General features: G+C 51.1%; 2 protein-coding genes across 7 annotated transcripts in view; one reads left to right on the forward strand and one right to left on the reverse strand.

Moving 5' to 3' along the window:
* The window catches only part of Tmc6 (transmembrane channel like 6), a 14,777-nt gene extending 6,576 nt beyond the window's left edge, over positions 1-8,201 (forward strand). For 5 of the 6 annotated variants that reach the window (XM_028752804.1, XM_028752807.1, XM_028752806.1 and 2 more), the window contains 11 exons: positions 117-261; positions 440-595; positions 867-1,018; positions 1,113-1,292; positions 3,235-3,330; positions 3,533-3,608; positions 4,558-4,691; positions 4,785-4,961; positions 5,066-5,144; positions 6,811-6,896; positions 8,052-8,201. In XM_028752804.1, coding sequence (XP_028608637.1) covers positions 117-261; positions 440-595; positions 867-1,018; positions 1,113-1,292; positions 3,235-3,330; positions 3,533-3,608; positions 4,558-4,691; positions 4,785-4,961; positions 5,066-5,144; positions 6,811-6,882 — 1,267 coding nt within the window. In that variant the 3' untranslated portion in view covers positions 6,883-6,896; positions 8,052-8,201. Of the gene's footprint in view, positions 1-116; positions 262-439; positions 596-866; positions 1,019-1,112; positions 1,293-3,234; positions 3,331-3,532; positions 3,609-4,557; positions 4,692-4,784; positions 4,962-5,065; positions 5,145-6,810; positions 6,897-8,051 lie in introns of those variants that run through there. The other variant, XM_028752805.1, reaches the window with a different exon arrangement.
* A 2,901-nt stretch (positions 8,202-11,102) lies between these two features.
* Tnrc6c (trinucleotide repeat containing adaptor 6C) overlaps positions 11,103-19,719 on the reverse strand; it is a 64,747-nt gene continuing 56,130 nt past the window's right edge. The window contains exons 18-22 of the mRNA XM_028752783.1: positions 16,240-16,434; positions 15,421-15,491; positions 14,582-14,721; positions 13,458-13,979; positions 11,103-12,552 (exon numbers count right to left, since the gene is read on the reverse strand). Of these exons, the coding sequence (XP_028608616.1) occupies positions 13,619-13,979; positions 14,582-14,721; positions 15,421-15,491; positions 16,240-16,434 (767 nt within the window). The 3' untranslated portion in view covers positions 11,103-12,552; positions 13,458-13,618. The remainder of the gene's footprint in view (positions 12,553-13,457; positions 13,980-14,581; positions 14,722-15,420; positions 15,492-16,239; positions 16,435-19,719) is intronic.

Below are 19,719 nucleotides of genomic sequence, written 5' to 3' on the forward strand. Positions count from 1 at the left end.
CATCCATTCATCCACTCACCCATCCATTCATCCACTCACCCATCCACACACCTACTCATCACCTGTCTGTCTACCCACCCTCCCATCGTTCACTGCTTGTCTCTGCTGCTCTCTAGCATGTCCCACTCCTTTGGGGAGAGCTACCGGGTTGGCAGTACCAAGGGTATCCATGCTCTTACGGTCTTCTGCTCCTGGGACTACAAGGTGACACAGAAGAGGGCCTCCCGTGTCCAGCAGGACAGCATCTGCACTCAGCTGAAGGTAAGCAGCTACTGGTCCCACATATTGAAGGGATGAGGAGGGACAGGCCTCAGGGTGGTGGCCATCCTGTACTCCGTGTCCTAGATGTGTGGCCTGCGCCTCTTTGGGGAAAGTAGGGGCTGGGGCAGTCTGCTGTGTGTCAGGCTGTCTGGTGACAGAGACACATTACGACCTGCAGGAGCTGCTGGCTGAATGGCAGCTGCGAGAGCAACCTCGGAGTGCCTGTGGGCAGCTGAGGCAGATTGTCGTTCTAGGTCTGGGATGGCTGCTGTGTCTGGGCTCCACAACAGGCTGCACAGTGGCTGTCCTCACCTTCTCAGAGGTAATGATTCAGGTAAGGCAGGGGACAGAATGCCGCTCAGTGGCTGAGATCCCATAACCCCATCAGGCCTGGGTCACCCTCCAAGGTTCTAATGCTCTCCCTTGCTTCCTGTGTGGTCGGAACTGAGGCCTGGAACAAGTTGTGTCTTGGGAGAGGGAGTTGCTACCTGCCATGTCGACCCCATTTTCCAGCCAGACCTTTCCTGTAGTGCCTGCTCCCCACAGGATGGCATGTCCCTGTGGGTGGTGCATCCTTTCTAAAGGAACCCTCTCTGTTCTCATAGAGACCTGCTTCTGGTCACCAGGGAGTGGAGATGTTGGCTCTGCCCCTCGTTGTCAGCATCCTTAACCTGGGTGCTTCTTATCTGTTCCGTGGTCTGGCCGCTCTGGAGCGACATGATTCTCCTGTGTTGGAGGTATACACAGCCATCTGCAGGTATGTGCCTGGGAGCATGGGCTGCTGGGTAGGGCTCCCTGGAGTGTCTGTTGTCCCACATCCCCCTTAGCCTCCAAACCCCCCACCTGTACAGGAACCTCATCCTGAAGATGGCTGTCCTGGGTGTGCTCTGCTATCACTGGCTGGGCCGCAGGGTGGCCTCCCTGCAGGGCCAGTGCTGGGAGGACTTTGTGGGCCAGGAGCTGTACCGCTTCATGGTCGTGGATTTCATCTTCATGCTCTTGGACTCTCTTTTCGGCGAGTGGGTGTGGAGGTGAGGATGGAGGGAAGCCTTCCTGCCCTCTGGGCTCTGGGCATCAACCTGTGAGAAGTTCTTAGACATGGGAGGCAGGATGTGGGGTAGTTTCAGATGGAAAGGAAAGTGGGGTTTCAGCGTTGCTCAGAGACAGGAAGAGAGAGTCTCTGTGTTTTTTAAAAGGCGCGGGGGGGGGGGCGGGGGGGGGGGGGGGGCTGGGGGGGGGGGGGGCACGGCTTCTGGCTTTTTGAGCAGCAATCTTTGAATCCTTCTGTGTTTCCTTTGAGAATATGTGGATTTGATGATAGTTGAAAAGTAAGACATTGTTTTTCAACACTTTTTCGTTTTGGTTTTCCAAGACAGGGTTTCTCTGTGTAGCCCTGGCTGTCTTGGGACTCACTCTGTAGACCAGGCTGGCCTCAAACTCAGAGATCCCCCTGCCTCTGTCTCCCGAGTGCTGGGATTAAAGGTGTGCGTCATCACACACCTGGTTTCAAACTTTTCTTGCTTTTTTTTTTTTATCGTGGTGTGTGTGTGTGTGTGTGTGTGTGTGTGTGTGTGTTCCCTCCTAACAATGTGAATCCTGGGGATTAAACTCAAGTCATTACGTTGAATACATTTATCTTCCATCTTACCAGGCCCTCCCTCTTTTCTACCCATTTGAGGTAAATCTTGAGAAGTCTCCCAGCCTTACCTCAAATTTCCTCCTACTTCATCCTTCTGAGGAGCTGAGATTACAGACCTATGCCACCTGACCTGCAAGTCCTTGGTTTTTGTTTTGAGACAAGGTCTCGATGTAGTCCCAGCTGGCCTGGAACTCCCTACACAGACCAAACTGGCCTCAGAGTCACAGAGATCTGCCTGCCTCTGCCTACAAGTGCTGAGATTAAAGGCATGAGCCACCGTGTTCGGTCACCTCTTGCTTTCTCGACACACGGTCTCACCCTGTAGTATAGGCCTTGGCCTCCTGAGTGCTGCTTTGTCTTTTCTGAGACGTTCCTGGCCGCCCTGGAGCTCACTATGTAGTCCTGGCATGTTTATCCTCAGAATCTTCTGTGGAGTCTCAGCTTCCTGAGTGCTGGTGTTTCAGACATGTACCGCCTTGCTCGTTCCATTTTTACATTCTCATTTGTGTACTTGCCGTGTGTGTGTGTGTGTGTGTGTGTGTGTGTGAGATGGAGGCTGTGAGAGGGAGTCAGATATCCCTCCCCAGCCACAGCTGCTGTTGCAGGCAGTTTTGAGCTACCTGATGTGGGTGCTGGGAACTGAATTCAGGCCCTTTGGAAGAATAGCAGGTGCTCTTAACCACTGAGCCATCTCTCCAGCCTCCCGCCCCCTTGGTTTGTTTGGTTTCCTTGGTTTTAGATCAGCACAACTCAAAAAGCAATTTATTTTTATTTTGTGTGCACTGGCGTTTTGTCTGCATGTATGTCAAGTGTCAGATCTTGAAGTTGTAGATAGTGTGAGCTGCCATGTGGTTGCTGGGAATTGAACCCAGGTCCTCTGGAAGAGCAGCTAGTGCTCTCAATTGCTGAGTAATTTTTCCAGCCCCAAGCAGTACAATTGTTTCTTTTCTCCTTTTTTTTTTTTAATTTTTATTTATATAAGTACACTGTGTCTGTCTTCAGACACACCAGAAGAGGGCATCAGATCCCATTACAGATGGTTGTTAGCCACCATGTGGTTGCTGGGAATTGAACTCAGAACCTCTGGAAGAGCAGCCAGTGCTCTTAACCACTGAGCCATCTCTCCAGCCCGCAGTATAACTCTCAATGCTGCGTGTTGAGATTGGTGTCTCACTTTGGAGAAAGGATCAGATGGGCTTCTGCAGTGACAGCCCCCAGGCAGGTCCTGGGTGGCCATAATCTCTCCTGACATTTGCTGGGTGCTAGGTGGCTTTGCCTGGTGCTCTGGGGATGAGAGTGTCCCCTGCTCATCTCTCAGGGGCTCCTCTGTCCAGGCTCATCTCAGAGAAGAAGCTCAGGAGGAGGCAGAAGCCCGAGTTTGACATTGCCAGGAATGTGCTGGACCTGATTTACGGACAGACACTGACCTGGTGAGGGGCTCCCACCTGCTTCTCGCTGGCCGTCAGCCAGTGCCTTCCTTCCCTGGGCCATGGCAGCCTTCCTTTGGTTCTGGGTAGGCAGAGGGTAGAGGCTCCTGCCTACCTACTGCCCTCCCCAGGCTGGGCAAGGGTGGGTGGCTCTCTGGGCAGGGTTGGGAGGATACTCACCGGTCCTGCCTGCTGCCCTCTCCAGGCTGGGCGTCCTGTTCTCACCTCTCCTGCCTGCAGTGCAGATTCTCAGACTGCTCCTCCTTTTCCACATCAAGAAGGTAACATGGGCTGGGTGTGATGGCAGGCACTTCTAATTCCAGTGCTCAAGTAGGCTGAGGCAGGCATTTTCTGAGTTCAAGGCCAGCCTGATCTACACAAGTTCTAGGTTAGTTGGGGCTGCATAATGAGACCCCCTCCCCCCCAAAAAAGATGTTAATTTGGTACCCGAGTGGGCCTGCAGCACTGGGCTGACCCTCTCTGACATTCCTGTCTGAGGCATCTGCTGGTTCCCATGTCCCTTGGGAGCGACTCTGGTTCTCTCTCCCCAGTTGCTGTGTGGCTCTGGGCCCCATGCTGGTCCTCCTCAGCTACCCACATCGGGTGGTGTCCTCCCTAGACTGCTGCCCTGTGGGAAGCTGAGGTCCAGAGTGGTGCTAATGAGCCAGTGCATGTGGCTGTGAAGGCCAGCCCTTTTGCCCAGGCTAGCTGCCTCTTAGTGTCTAGGGTGAGGGGGTCAGGGTCTCGAGTTCTGGCTTGGGGGCTGGCTGCAGGCCAGCTTTTGGCTGCCTCTTTGTACCGTATTTATTGTTGCTGTGACCAAGTACCTGACAAATGAAGCTTGGGAGGAAAAGCATTTATTTTGACTCATTTAGAGGGTACAGTCCCTGATGAGGAAGGGCACAGCAGTAGGAGCATGAGACAGCTAGCTGGTCACAAGGCACCCTCAGTCGGGAAGCAGAGATGAATGCTGGTCCTCAGCTTGCTCTCTCGTTTTTTTGTATGCGGTCAAGGACCCCAGCTGGTGCGGTGGCGCTCCCAGCATTCAGGGTGGGTCTTCCCCCCTCCCTCAGTTAAGTGAGTCTAGAAATGCTCACGGGGGTGCTCAGGGGTGTGTCGGGTGGGTAAGCAGTATTAATCCCACCCTTGGAGGACCAGGGTCGGGGATGGAGTTTGGTGGGCAGGGCATGCTGGCCTTGGCAGAATGCATATCCTAGCCTTTGTCCCCAGGCAAGCCTGATGGCCAACTGCCAGGCACCACGACGACCCTGGCTGGCCTCACACATGAGTACCGTCTTCCTCACTCTGCTCTGCTTCCCGTCATTCCTGGGAGCGGCTGTTTTCCTCTGCTATGCTGTCTGGCAGTGAGTGGAGGCCTGTTCTTTGGCTTGGGGTGACACAGGAAATGTTTCGTCCTGGCTGAGAGTGGGACTCAGGGCCTGGTCTCCCTCCTCCAGGGTGAGGCCCTCGAACACTTGTGGCCCTTTCCGGACTCTGAACACCATGTACGAAGCAGGCACAGTCTGGGTGCGTCGCCTGGAGCATGCAGGCTCCGGGGCCTTGTGGCTGCCCTGGCTGCACCACTTCCTGGTGGAGAACACTTTCTTCCTTTTCCTGGCATCAGCCCTGCTGCTGTGAGTTCTAAGGTGGGGGCGGCAGTGAGAGGCTGGCCTGAGCGAGTGTCCTGTGTTGTCCTGGCCCTGTCATCAGCCTCCAGCCTGAGCCCCCATCTCCTCAGGGCTGTCATCTACCTCAACATCCAGGTAGTGAAAGGACAACGGAAGGTCATCCGCCTGCTCAAGGAACAGATCCGGAACGTGAGTGGCTGCCCGCCCATGCGGGCAGTTTGTGGGGTTCCCAGTGGCACACCTATGATTGCTCTATTTTGGGGGAGAAGAGTTTTACTCTGAAGCCCAGGCAATCATGTCGGGTTTCCCATCCACATCTTCTTTCTGTAGTGATGGGTGTCACACCCGGGATCTCCTGTGTGCCAGGCAAACACTCTACCAGCTGAGCTACATTTCCGTTGCCGGTTTGGTTTTTGTATTTTTGTTTCATTTTAATTTTAAAAGTTTTTTTTTAACGGTTCTAAAGGGGAGGGGGTTTATTCAGGGCAGAGGTCAAAGGTAGGGAGACAAATGGGAGAAGATGGTGGAGAAAGGAGAGAAGAGGAGGCCGGCCATGACCACGTGGAGAGAGGGGGAAGGGAAGGGAGGAAGGGCGAGGAGAAGCTAGAGGCAAGAGAGTAAGAGAGAGAGGAGGAGGCAAGCCAGTTTTTTTTTTTTTTTTTGGTTTTTCGAGACAGGGTCTCTCTGTGTAGTCCTGGCTGTCCTGGAACTCACTTTGTAGACCAGGCTGGCCTCGAACTCAGAAATCCGCCTGCCTCTGCCTCCCAAGTGCTGGGATTAAAGGCGTGCGCCACCACAGCCCGGCTTCAGTTTTTTTTTTTTAATTTCCAATTTTTTTTTAAAAAAAGATTTATTTATATGAGTACACTACAGTTGTCTTTAGACACACACCAGAAGAGGGCATCAGATCCCATTACAGATGGTTGTGAGCCACCGTGTAGTTGCTGGGAATTGAACTCAGGACCTCTGGAAGAGCAGTCAGTGCTCTTAACTGCTGATCCATCTCTCCAGCCGTTATTTTCAGTTTTTTAACTTAGTGATTGTGTGTGGAGTTGGTTCTCTCTCTTCTTTGTGGGTTCTGGGACTCCATCTGACAGCCTTGGTTTTGTTTTTTGAGTTAGGCTCAGGCTGACCTTAATCTCAAAGTGATCCTCCTGGATTAGTGTGAAACACTTGTGTGTGACTGGGGTTACACAGAGAGCAAGCATGAAGTGGCCAGGCCTTGGGATGGAGTGGGCAGGGAACCTGCTGTCTGGTGTAGGTGTGGGAACAGTGTGGGTGCATGTTACTGTAAGGCGCTAGGTATCTCTGGGGCCGTGTACACATACAGGCTATCAGAAGGGGTCAGGACTACAAAAACAATTTTATTAAGGAGACAGCATGCGGTTATATAATGAGACCAACCTGGGCTTCAGGAGCTCCTGTCTCCAGAGGAGGTGTAAAAGAGGGGCAGGCTTATCTAAGGCAGAGGCAGGGCCAGTTGAAATTGCATTGGGCTGGCTCCTAGGTCTTCACAGTGAAACTTTCATTTTTACCTTGATTACTAGGCTTAGATCCACACATGTGCTCCTCCTGAGTTTCTCTTTCACCTTTTTCATTTCTGAGACACAGTCTCACAATGTAGCCTTAGCTAGCTTAGAATTTGCTATGGAGACAGGTGACAGACGCTTACAGAGATCTGCTTGCCCCTGCCTCCTGCGCTGGGACCAGGTGTGGGCCACCATGCTCAGGTCCCTCTTTGACTGCTCCTTGTGATGCTTCCGCTTCCCACGTGAGCTCCACAGGAAGCCTGGAACAGGCCAACTCTGGAGTGCAGGGCTGGACGTTTCTCAGGCGTGTGTTCTGGCTGTTCTAGGAAGGAGAGGACAAGATCTTCCTGATCAACAAGCTTCACTCTGTTTACGAGGAGGAAGGAAGGAACCGGTGATGGCGGAGGCCTGTGTGAGTGGGTTGGGGAGGAAGGAGGGTACACGGAAAGCTCCTGTGTCAGTGGTACTCCCTTGGTGAGGTGTCTCTGGGCTCCAGGAGTCAGCTCCTGGCTTGCACCACCCTCTGCCTTTGTCCCTGTTGCCTCCTGTTAAAGCTGGGATGGCGGCTGCTGAGATGCAGGGATTTGTGTAATCAAGACACCTTGGGGATGAAGAGCCACATTCAGGCACCAATGAGGCAGACCAGCTTTATTTTATGTTTTAAACATTAAAAAAATATTGTGCTGGGTCTCTGTTTGAGGCTAGCCTGATCTATCAAAGTGAGTTCCACGACAACTAGGGCAGTTATATACAGAAACTGTCTTGGAAAAAGCAAAAAGAAAACTTTATGTGTATGGGTAGTGTTTTGCTTGCATGGATCTCTAGGTCATGTGTGCCTGTGGAGGTCAGGGGGCATCAGATCCCCTGGAACTGGAGTTAAGCTGCCATGTGGGTGCTGTGAATTGAACCTGCGTTTGCTGGAAGAGCAACAAGTGCCACCTCTGCATTCTCACAGACTAGTTTTATAGTGACTTTGAAAACGGAAGGATTTCTCCCTGCTGAGTGGGGCACAGACACCATGTTACACTGCACACATACTGAAGTCCCCCCACCCTCCAGCAAGCTGAGGTCTGTTCCCTCGGGCCAAGCCTGCTGGACCTCAGCTCCAACCACGAGGGTTCCTCACACTGAAGGCATCTCAGAACATCCAGTCATCCTGGGCCTTGGGCAACCTTGCAGGGGAACCCGAGGTCAGACAGCGCTGCCTTTGTGCCTTGTGGAGACTGGAGTTTTCCTTAGCAAGGTGGGGGTGTGAGGAGCAGTGGTGGTCTTAGTTCCATCTGCTCCTCACAGCTGGTGTATGTGCTGTGCTCCTTGAGTCGCTGTATTGATGACAGACAGGCCTTCAGTGAGGGGACTGTTACTGCTCCCCACAAGGCTGCTGATACACCAAAGCTTTGGACTACAAAGTGGCCAGTTCACATGGCTCAGCAGTTCTCTAGCAAATTCCTGGAACGTCAGCCTTGTCCTCACTGCTGTGTGGGACCTGGCATGAATTCTCTGGGCCTCAGAGCATCCACCGACCTACCATCCATTGTTGGGTCACCCTAAGTTTTGTTTCTGGCAGGCCTGGCAGAACCCAGGAAGCTACCTGTGCCATACCACCTACCTTGTCCAAGGATGGAGGGGACAGAAAGGAACTGTGTAACCCCAGTCACCATGATCCTGCAGGCAGAGACTTGGACCTGAGCTCCCCAAAGGACATGGCAGTACAGTGACTTCCTACAAACTCAAGTTGGCATGGAGCAAGGATATGGGACCCCTTTCCCTGGCTTTTATGGGTGGGGAGGGTGTATCTACATAGCCCTGGGTGTCCTGGCACTCACTCTGTAGACCAGGCTGGCCTTGAAGTCAGAGATCCACCTGCTTTTCCCTTCCTGTGCTGGAACCAAAGGCATGCACCCTTTTTAAAATTCTGATTAAATGGGTTTTGCAATATGAGTTTGTATTCTGGGATGAGCTTGGGACCTGTACCTGCCAGGTGCTTGTTGCTTGGGATCCACTAGGCCTTCAATGGGAAGCTCAGGGGTTGGGTTAAGTGAAGGCCGCCCTCTACTGGTAGAGAGGAAGTGGCTACGTTCTCCTGAGCAGGATGGAAAAGTCTGTGCCTGGGGGAGAAACCAACCAATCAGTGGTGATGTCATGTGGCCATAAAAGGAGTGCAGATTCAGGGAGGGGCTCATGCCAGGGACAACCTGATGCTTCAGGTGAGAAGCCCTTCAGAAGAGAGACTGCCAGCATCCTGTCTAGGAGGTGAACAGTTTTCTTTCTGCGAGATGCTCTGGGTGGGCTGAGCCCAGGAGCTTGCAGAGTGCTCTAACCTGACACTGTAGCACAGGGCCCCGCAGGTCTGGATGGCCTTCACTGGCTCATCTGCTGGGGCACTACCTTGGGTTGGGCGGGACCTGCCTTCTCCATTTGTTAGTGAAGACTAGCCCCGCTGGCCACCAGCCATTCCCCAGCTGATCCAGTGTCACCCCTAAGCCCAGCCACATGAAAAGCTCATGCCATGTGTCTCAGCCTGTTACAGTTGACACAGGCTGGATGGTGTCTCCAGGCAGCAGTAATGAACACACACCCGTGGGTACTCCAGATTTCCTCACCAACCTGGGGTCTGCACTGAGTAAGGCAACACTGGATGACGGCCTCGACAGTTATCAGTTCAGCCTTCTGGAGCCCAGTTCTGCCTCCCAAGGTCCGGGACCCACCACTAAGGAGGGAAAACTGCCTGGGGTGTTTCATAGAATCGCCAGCACTGGCTTCTATCAGCCCAGGCCCAGGTGTGAAGTGACTCCCAACACGAGGATCCAGGCGCTGCTGGAGAGCTAGGGAGCAGTCTGCGCCTGCTGCCCATGCCTTTTGTTTCTCCTGCCCTTCATAGCTTACCCTGGGACAGGCTCTGCTGCAGAGCCACCCTCATCGGTATCACCGGCATGGGAAGGAGGAAGGATGAGTTAGCTGTCCGCTTGCACTTCATACTGAATGTAGAACTCTACCCTCCACCCCATGCCGGCCAGGATCACCATTCCTGTCACTACTGATTCTTGGTCTTGGCTACACAGGAGAGCACATGGGGTTTGGAACCACCAGTACCTGTACCACCCAGAGATCCTTCATGAGTGCACAAACCTAGCACCATGATTCTAAGAGGCCAAAGTTGCAGTCTGGCACCATGTGACACACAGACACCTAAGCTGAAGGCTGCTGATGAGCGTGGGACTCACAGGCCTCAGGAGCCTGTGAGGATGCATTCATCAGCAGTGACTCCCTGAGAAGTACTGGCACCCAAGGACACACCTCACCCCAGCCTTCTTCATCTTTTCAAAGTCCTGTGGCTGCATAGGGACTTCCTGAGATCCATTGCTGCCCATGTCTTCCTCCAGCTTCAGTCTAGGCCAGCCCACAGTAGTTCCCTCCCTAGCTCCGCCCATGTCAGGGGCTTGCCCACCTCTACAGGCCTCTCCTCTGTCACCCTGCCACCTTGGCCAGGCACCCTGCCATCACTGCTGTGCCAATCTTGTCAGAACAGTGCGGTGAAAGGGCAGGTCCAAACCTCCCACTTCCTGGATCATTGACATGAGGCCTACTGCATCCGATCCAGTCACAGGAGGCCTTTTCCGTTGGTCTTCATCATTCTGGTCCTCACTGTTAAAAATCCAACACAGCCTCAATTGCCAGAGCCTGTGCCACCTCTGTCACAAAGCTGACTGTCCACTCCCAGGACATCTTCAAGGCGTAGCATTTCAGACACAAGCTACAGCTTCTTTACCCACAAGAGATGAAAGCACCCTGTGCTGTGGGCTGCTATTGTTCTGTTCTTGTCTGTTCTTCCTCTGCCGCTCTGGCCAGCAGAGCTGAAGTTCCTGAGAAGCCAAGGGCAGCGTGACGTTCTGAGTCTCATTCTTCCTCTGGTCTTTTGGCTCCTCTGGGGCCAGGGCCCCTTCAGTGATTTCCTTGGCAGAACTAGCAGCTCCTGTTCTTTCCTGTGAGTCCCCTGCTGTAAGCCAAGGCTCATCCTCAGCACATGTTGGGTCAACATTAGAGGGTGAAAGCTGACCTAGTGTTTCTACTTCGTGTTACCCATGATCCTGCTGGCAGTGGTGCCATTTTGTGCACATTAGCCACTATGCTTTTAGGGGAAAGAGATTTAAAAAAAAAACAAAAAACAATTAGGAAGCACATTGTTGAGTTGGGGTCTTGCTGCGTGGTCTGATTTGGTCTTGAGCCTGGGACTACAGGTCCGTACCACTGTGACTTTTTTCCAGATAGAGCTGGGGATGGAACCCAGGGCCTGTGCCTGCACAGAGACCACTGAGCTACACACCAATATCTCTATTACTATTACAGCTTTTAATGCCTGCACTGGGCATGTGAGTGTGTGTGGGGTGATGGTCCTGGGGGGGACGTGGAAGCTGGGATGCCTCCCAGTGGCCACTGAAAGGAGCCGCATATTTGCAGCAGAACCAAAGAACAACAGCTACGTGCAACTCAAGTCAAACAGCCCAGACTGCGAGTTTAGCCAGGAATGAGTAAACTCAGCAGAGACATAGTAGGCGGTCTCCACACCACACGAAAAGGAAGTACCTGCCTTTCACAGATGAAAGACACAGCAATGATATCAATAGCCAAGAAAATCCGCAGTTTATTAAGACTCAACAAAGCGCTGTATTTTTGAAAGCAACCTCTGGTGTGCGTCCAACCATCACATTCCAAGAGGAAGGCATTAAGCGCCACAAACTTTTTTCTTTTAATCTTAGAGTCAGAGACATTTTAAATTCAAAAGGTTCAAAAAGGAAAAAAAAAAAGGGGGGGGGAAGCCCACAAAAACTGAAAACATCCTTTACTTCCTTCCCCAGTGTTAAAACAGGAGTTTTTCTACAACTCAGTGCTAAATGGCAGCATGGCAAGCCGTGCGTCTGGGAGTGCACACACACGCACACGCGTGTGCATACGCACATATTTGATATACATACTTGGGTATACATACATCAAATATCTAGGACGCACGTATGGCGATGAGATGCAGTCACTCTGAGGAGGGCCATTCCGTGGGATACATGACAAAACTCGAACAAGTTTTGAACCCAGTTGTGCATAGTTCCTGATCCTCTAGAAAACAGTGCTTTTCTGCAATCTTGCAGGACTTGCTTTCTTTTTGTTTTGATAAAACCATTAAAAAGCTAATTAAAAAATGTAATGCACAAGTTTCCCGACCACACAGGCAGGGAGTACAATGTTCATATATCTTTCTAAAACATACTTGAGGGTGTGTTATTTCATTGTCTTTCTTCCTTGTAAAACAATCAAAACATTGATCATCTTTAAAACATAAAGCAATTTTTAATATATAAAGCACTCTTCAAACATCTATTTCTTTTGAGTCCATTATTTGGTAAATATGTAACTGCTACACATTAGAGATTAGGTATTTTTCTTCTTTGTGTGTGTGTGTTTTTTTTCTTTCTTTCTTTTTTCTTTTTTTTTTTTTAAATAACATCTTCAGTGCTAGGAGTTGGGTTTAAAAATACATGAAGTGGTGTGGAGCCGCCCTCGGGAGCCCTGGCGTTCCTGAGAGCGAGCTGGCGTGTGCAAGACAGAGACCACGAGGCCTCGTCACCTTGAGGAGGGTGAAGACAGTCAACAGAGTCCGCGCCGGCTGGAGGGAACAGCCTGTCCCATCCCAGAGCTCTGAAGCAACACATCTGTATCTGAAAATAGGTTTCTGTTTGTTTGCTTGTTTTTGTTTTTTTGTTTTTTTTTTAATGATGGAAGTCTTTTTTTTTATTCCTTTTAACGTTTTTAATTTTTTTTTTAAATTTTATTTTAAAGTCTGAAGGAGAAAAAACGTCTGTAAACAGGTGGGAGCACAAACACAGCTCCTCCAAAAGCAGTCAGAACCACGTCCACGTGCTCGGGCGCTCTGTGCGCATGTGCGCCGCACCCAGTCTCTACAAGTCTCTATGGCCACAGTTCAACAACAGTTTGTTTTTCTCTTTAACTTTATAGTCCAGGTGGGAAGTGGTGCAATACTCTGGTAATGGTCTTCTTGCATTAGTCCACATGAGAGGCTGCTAAAGGTAGACAGACATATTATTTCTCCAGAGATAGACACTGTAACTTTAAATCAACAACAGAGTCCTTGAGTAAACACTCACACGTGAATTGTCACCAGCCCTGTCCGAGAACTTTCTTTCCTGTTTAGGATTAGCTAAGGAAGGGCAGGGACACCTCAGTGCAAAGTTAGAAGCAAAGAACAACAATGAGAACATCTGACCAATGCCAAACAAAACCAAACAAAACCAAAGCATATACTGAGCAGAAGGGAAACCCACAGCTAAGTCCCTTGCACACTCTCAAACACGCACGCACAGTAAGCACTGACTGTGCAAGAGCACACTCACGTTCCACACGAGCACGCACACAAGCACGCACACGAGCACGCACACACGCACACGTAGGCTATGAACGTAGGCATTTCCTAGAGCCTGTTTCTGTGCACGGATGTCAACGTGGAAGTGTTCACATTTCGGTATTGGCCTGCTGGGTTCAAGTATTTGCATGTTTGATATGTCTTTTTTTTTTTTAAACTTTTAAAAAATATTTTTTGGGGATTAAAAAAAAAAAAAAAACGACATGAAAAGGTAACAAAACAAGGGTAATGTGCGCAGGCGACCCGGGGACAGAGCACTGGCCACAGGCCTCCGCTCTGTGCCCGCACAGCGCAGCGCCTGTCCCGCCGCCGCCTCTGGTAATGTGCATACTCGTCACAGGCTCACTTTAAATAGGCTTCGAGTCTCCCCACCCCCATAAAATAACCCTTCCAGCCCACAGTCTGCAAAGTGCCCTTCATGATACAACTACTCTAAGCAGCTTTGATACTTAAAACTCAAAATGACAACACACTGTACAAACATAAGACGACATGAAATAAAAAGCTATGAGGAACATCCTGTCATTAGCACATGACACTGACCAAACTCAGCCCGCACTGTTTTCAACAGTTCGCAAGGGCTGAGGCCAAGGTTCATCTTCAGAACTGGACAGAGGTACTCGAAGGGGCAGCTTGTCCATCAGGTGGAGCTTCAGAGCCAGGCCTGGCATGGTCAGCTCTCTTCTCCCCAGTGACCGTGACCCCTAGATGGACTCGCCGCTGAGCAGGTCCCCAGGCAGCAGAGTGTTGAGAGGAGTGGGGCTGCCGATCACTCTGGCGTCATCAGCACTGGGCGGGCCCCACAGGCTGCTCGAGTACTGGGGGACCCCGCCCCACAGCAGCTCACTGCTGCCCTTGCCACTCAGGCACGGGGTGTTCCAGTGGGCAGTGTCGCTGCGCACTAGGCCGTGGGTGCTGCCCGAGGTGCCCAGCCTGGGCTGGCTGCCCCCGCTGCTGGACTGCCAGCTGGAGGTTGGGGGGAGGGCTTGGCCTTGGGCCAGGAACCGGTTCACTTCTTCTTCACCAGCAAACTCAGCCAAGATGGTGGTGTTTCCCAAGACACACCTACAAGGCAAGAGGCTGGGTAAGTGTGTCACCCCTAGTCCTGAGTCTGTCCTACCAGGAAAGACAGATAAAAGTATCACCCTGTCACAGGCTACCTCGACCTAGTTTTTTCCCTCACTTTAGACTCCCAACAGCCATAGAGGACTGACGTGTGGAGTGCATGTTTAAATGTGCTGTACAATGGAGGCTCAGCTGGCATCAGTGTCCTGCATGTCAGATGACACTGTGGAGCAGGTCTGTATGTTTTCTGCATGGAAAACACCCTTAAGAAGACAATGGGCTGCCGTCAGCAACCCTGGAATCTGGGAGGGCAGGGCTCCTTTTGGTCTCTTCCTAGGGGACACACAGACAGACACAAACCAACACAGTGACTACAGGAAGACACAGGGAGAGGCCGGCTGCCTATAAGCAGAGGAACTAGGCCTCGGAAGTCAAGTCTGTCCATACTCTGGCCTTGGACTTCCAGCCTCCAGGGCACAGTTCTATTGATCAGGGCACTACCTGGGGTGCAGTGTGGGGTGCCACAGCACTCACCCGGCCTCTCCTAACACTACTGGGCACTTGTGGCTATGTGGTAGTATGAGGGGCTGAGGAGAACATACATGTGCAGAGACTTCTGGGCCTTGGCGGCTTCTTCCTTGGAACTGTAGCGGACCACAGCATTGCCTTGGGTTAGGTTCAGGTGGAATGTGACGAGAGGTCCATGCTGCAAACACAGTGTCCGCAGTGTAGAGCCATCAATCTGAGAGAGAAGCAAAGGGTAGGGCATGACCTGCTCCAAGCCTCTGCCATGTTTCGAAGCAGCAAACACTGGATGCGAGCGCTGCATACGAGGAGAAGACACTTCCTTTCACAGGCTCGCAACTGTAACCGACACTGAAAGATCCGGCTGCTCAAGTGTGGGCTACCTCAGTTACATCAGCCAGAGGGAAGAGCCAAAGTCCCACTCTGGGTTCTGCAGTTTGCAAAAGGTACAGCAGCAGGCTGGTGGTCCTGCAGTGACAGGCCTGTTCTGTACCAAAGAATGGTGACAACAGGCTGACTTTAGAGCTGAGATGGCCAACCCTCCTCAAATGGTTTGTAAGACGGATGGTTCTCCTTACAAGAGTATACTTGTCAGTTCTGGAAGGGCAAATAAGCCACCAGAAACATGGCTGAGAATCACCTGTGTTTACCCACACTCGCCTGTTCGCACTCACACCTGCCTGCACTCACACCTGCCTGCACTCACACCTGCCCGCATCCACATCTGCTCACACTCATGCCTGCCTGCACTCACACCTGACTGCACTCACGCCTGCCCGCACTCACACTTGCCTCTGCCACTCTAGGCTCTGAGGTAAGATGCCTGACATAGACAGTTATCTGCTCCAGGGGCAAAGTAGGTACCTTTGGCCATAAGCAGTTACTCATGGGTATGACATGACAGACCCTCCTGTACCTGGGGTGTGAGATTGCGCAGAACGAGCCAGCTGCTTGTTCTTCCTGAGGTGTCAGTACTCCATGCAGAACCTGCATGACAAGTCCATGGGACAAGAACTCAATCGACAGGCCATATTTTTAGTGTGAACTAAACCACACAGCAAGTCTTCCAATCCTGTGGAAGCCATGGCCCCTTTTGATAAACCAAATCTCACAATTACTGCAGATTCCATCCACGGGCCATGAAAACCCTGACCTCCCAAATATGTCTACTACCAGGAGGCCTGTCCTTTTCTGTCTGTGTTGTGAGGAGGTCAGATTTGATGGGTTGCTGAGAGTCACCTGCAGTTCTAGTCTCTGCCTTGCTGAAGCCTAGCCTTTACTTAGAACTCTGCTTAATGAAATACGGTAAGTGTAGTGGGCAGGGCTGCTGCCAGAGGCTGGGTGCTGCTCACAGAGTCTGCAGCTGTTCTGTGTAGCAAAAGGAACCCAGTGACTGCACAACATAAACACTTCAAAGGTGCCTTACTTTTTGGTGTGGCAAGCCCTTACATTTCCATGGAACCTTGTGGAGAAATGAAGGCCTCTGTGCTGGCTGGGATGGGGAGGAAGCCCAGACTGGCTGGCTGGTCTTTTTGAGGACAACATGGGGTACAGTCCATGGGGTACATGTTTCCAATGCCCTGCCAGTGTAAGATGCTCTACCTCTTTCTTAACCTGCAGGCTCCTGAGGTCTGATGAGAAGCATGGGATAAAACAGGCACACTTCTTAAGTCCCATGTAGAGTAGCTATGAGTGCCCTGTGTCCGTCAATAGGAGTTACCTGAGCAATGCTTACCAGAAGAGTAGGAGCTGGTCCAGCCAAGGGGGCTGGTGCCCCAGGTGGAGGAAGGCTTGGGATTGGCTAAGCCTGGAGGCGGCCTGGTGGGTGCAGTAGTGTTTCTGGGTACCTTCCACAGCTCATGAGACAGAGAGGCTTGCGTGTGAGAGGCTGGGCCTGAGGACCATGTTGATTTAATATCGGACAGCTTACCTAGAAGGAGAGAGATACCTTGTACATGTATCCATGCAGGGAGCTGACTGCAGCTCTGGAAGCTGGCAGGACACTGACACCACAGACGAGAAAGATCAACAGCGACAAAGCATCATAATGCAGTCTGTCTCACGCTGTCCCTGCCTCTCTGTTGCCCAAGCTGGCCTCCAACTGCTGGGTTCAGGTGACCTTTCTGCCTCAGTCTTCTGGGCTGATGAACTGATGACTGTACCACTGCTCCTAGCTTTACTCCCTTCTAACCTCTGCTCAAAGATACCATGTGCATGCTGTGTAGATTTGCTGACTGCTGATACTTCATCAGCTTGCTAACACTGGCGGTGGAGAAAACAGTAGTCTTCAAGTTTAATCTTTTTAAAAAATTTGTGTTTGTTTGACTGAGATAGGATCGCCAAGGTTGGCCTTGAGTCTGTGGTGATCTTTCTGCTTCTGCCTCTCACGTGATCAAATTCCAGGCACATGTGACTATACCTGGTTAATCTGGTGTTGGGAATGGACTCCAGGGCTCAGTGACTGCTGGGCAAGCACTCTGTCCACTGGGCCACAGCCCTAGCCTACTGAAATTCAGTCTCAGCAGCAGCTGCGCTGGGATGGTCAGAGGCATGGCCTGCACACAGGCTTCTTGTACAATGTCGGGGCATTAGTGCCCGTCAGAGAAATGCTCCTTCTCACAGACATGCTTCCCATAGCCACTATAATCTCCCAAGGGTCTAGGGACAGCCTTTTTCTATCTAGTTGTAAACACAGATGCCCCCACTGCTTCTGAACTGAGATGCAGCCCAGGCATGCTGGCTGGGGATGCAGTAATTAGAACTCACTGGGAAACACAAAAACAATGGTCACCACCAGCCCAAGTTCCCTCACCTGCCCAAGCTCCCCACCACCCCCTCACCCCCGTGTGTTCCTGAGACACATCACACTAAAGATGTGATCTACCCGCTCTCCTGCCAGACTGGCCAATAGGAGGACTATGGCTTCATAGTGAACAGACGCTAGACACTCTGGAAACAAAACGGTATCAAGAAAGGTGGGTTTTCTTCTGTCTTTTTTCTTTAGCCACTCCCCAGTGGAGGTATAAAGGTTTAAATACACTTCTCTGTCAACATTAACAGGATGGAAACAATCTAGCAGCAGCGGCTTTGTATTTGTTAACATCAGCACTGTTTTATTCTCCAGACATGGAGTGTTGCAGGAATTTCCAAGGAAGAAAAACTTCAGAACCACCTTCTTGTGGGAGTTCCATGCAGCAAGGTGCACCACACTATTTTAAAACTCTGGATAAGGTTTGATGAATACAACTTTATCCACACATCTAAGACAGTGTGTACAGATTTTATGTCTTTGTCTAAGAGAGTTTTTATAAGGCCTGATACGGGTATAGCACATGCCTTTAATCCCAACATTAGGGAGACAGATGCAGGTCAATCTCTTTAAATTTGAGTCCAGCCAGCAGGGCTATATATAGAAACCCTGACTAAAAGTTGTTTTTAATAATAAATAGTTCTCCTTTACTTTACTCCAAAAGACTTTTTTTTTCTTTTATGTGAAGGAGTTGTGAGGTCTGCAGTATCGTGAGAATGTTTCAGCAGGACGACAGAAAACAGGCTCACAGTAGGACCTGACAAAGTCTCCTCTAACCTACTTCTCACCCAGGAAGCACACATCTAGTTGCTGCCTGCTTTGCCTGTCTCACAAGCCTGTGTTGCCGCTGTGGGGAGAAGGGGGAGCTGTCCTACTCAGGTGGGACCTACATATTACACAGTCTTCACTACCCCAGGAAGAGACTTTATCACTCTCATTCTCCCTGTCCAGAAGGAGCAATGGACCCACAGGAAAATCTGGGGCCTGCCCGGGTTTTGTTTAGGGAAAGAAGGGAAAAGCTACCTGCAGGCCTAGAGGCTAATTCATACCTCCAGCACAGGACGGTGAGGCAATGCTGCTGAAAGAGCCACTGCAGCCAGAGGCAGTGAGTGGTCAGGCACTCTGAGAAGATGGTGGGAAGAACCCCATAGAAGCAAACGCACTAAGATGGGGCCCTGGAGGCGTGCCATGAGCAGTGTGGATGGGTACAGGGAGCTGTGGTGCAACAGAGTAGGGAGGAAGACAGAGCCATGTCTCTCAGCTCCTGGGAAAGCTTACAACAGACCTTCTGGAAAGTTCCAGAAAACCAAGGAGACATGGGTAGGAAGCACCTGAGGTGAGAAGGTCATGAGGATCACTGATAAGATAGGTAAAACACCATGCCAAGATGCTAAACACCACAGGGCTTCCCTCCCTAACGGAGAAGAATTTAAACACAGGCAATTCTCCTTTTTCAGCTCAAACAAAAGATACAATATTAAAAATACAAACTTCTCAATATAAGCCTTGGTATACATAAAAACAAGAGAACTTTTCTGATCCTAGATCTTAGTTCCAGTTCCAAGGGTAACAGAGGCATCTGTCCCAATCACTGTGTTCACCCAGAGCCATCACTTTCTGTTCAGAGGGACCCTTGTCCCTGCTCCTAGAGGGCATGTGGGCATTTGGGCTACTCTTGAGGCACCTGGGTTCCTCACTAGCTTGGTTTGGATCTGGCCATGGGCTTTCTTAAGTCTGACACTACGTGCTGGGGATGGGGCCAGACCTGTTGGAGGCAGGGCAGAAGGGCTCCTCCAGCTGGGACCCAGGCAGAGCTTGGCTGTTAGGCCTAGCAACACTCACAGCATCAATGACTTCTCTTCTCTCTCTTCTCTCTCTCTCTCTCTCTTTCTCTCTCTCTCTCTCTCTTTTTTTTTGTTTTTGTTTTTCAAGACAGGGTTTCTCTGTGTAGCCCTGGCTGTCCTGGAACTCACTCTGTAGACCAGGCTGGCCTCGAACTCAGAAATCCACCTGCCTCTGCCTCCCAAGTGCTGAGATTAAAGGCATGCACCACCACCGCCCGGCTATCAATGACTTCTTAAAAGCCACACTCACCCTCACACAGTCAACTGCACCACTGCACATGCTCTGTGTCTCCTAGAGTCACTTGACAGCTGACAGTAACCCCTAGGCTGTGACCTTCAGTTTTAAAAGATGTCTGCTCTACCAATAGGCCTAAGTCACTTACTCGGCCACCAACATCAGTAGTCTAAGATCACAAGATGGGTGCTGTCTTGGTTTGAGCCTTAAGAAGTTCATCTAATGGGGCTGGAGAGATGGCTCAGTGGTTAAGAGCACTGACTGCTCTTCCAGAGGTCCTGAGTTCAATTCCCAGCAACCACATGGTGGCTCACAACCATCCCATTA

This window comes from Grammomys surdaster, unplaced genomic scaffold (genome assembly GCF_004785775.1).
Source record: "Grammomys surdaster isolate TR1022 unplaced genomic scaffold, NIH_TR_1.0 125940, whole genome shotgun sequence".
NCBI lineage: Eukaryota > Metazoa > Chordata > Mammalia > Rodentia > Muridae > Grammomys > Grammomys surdaster.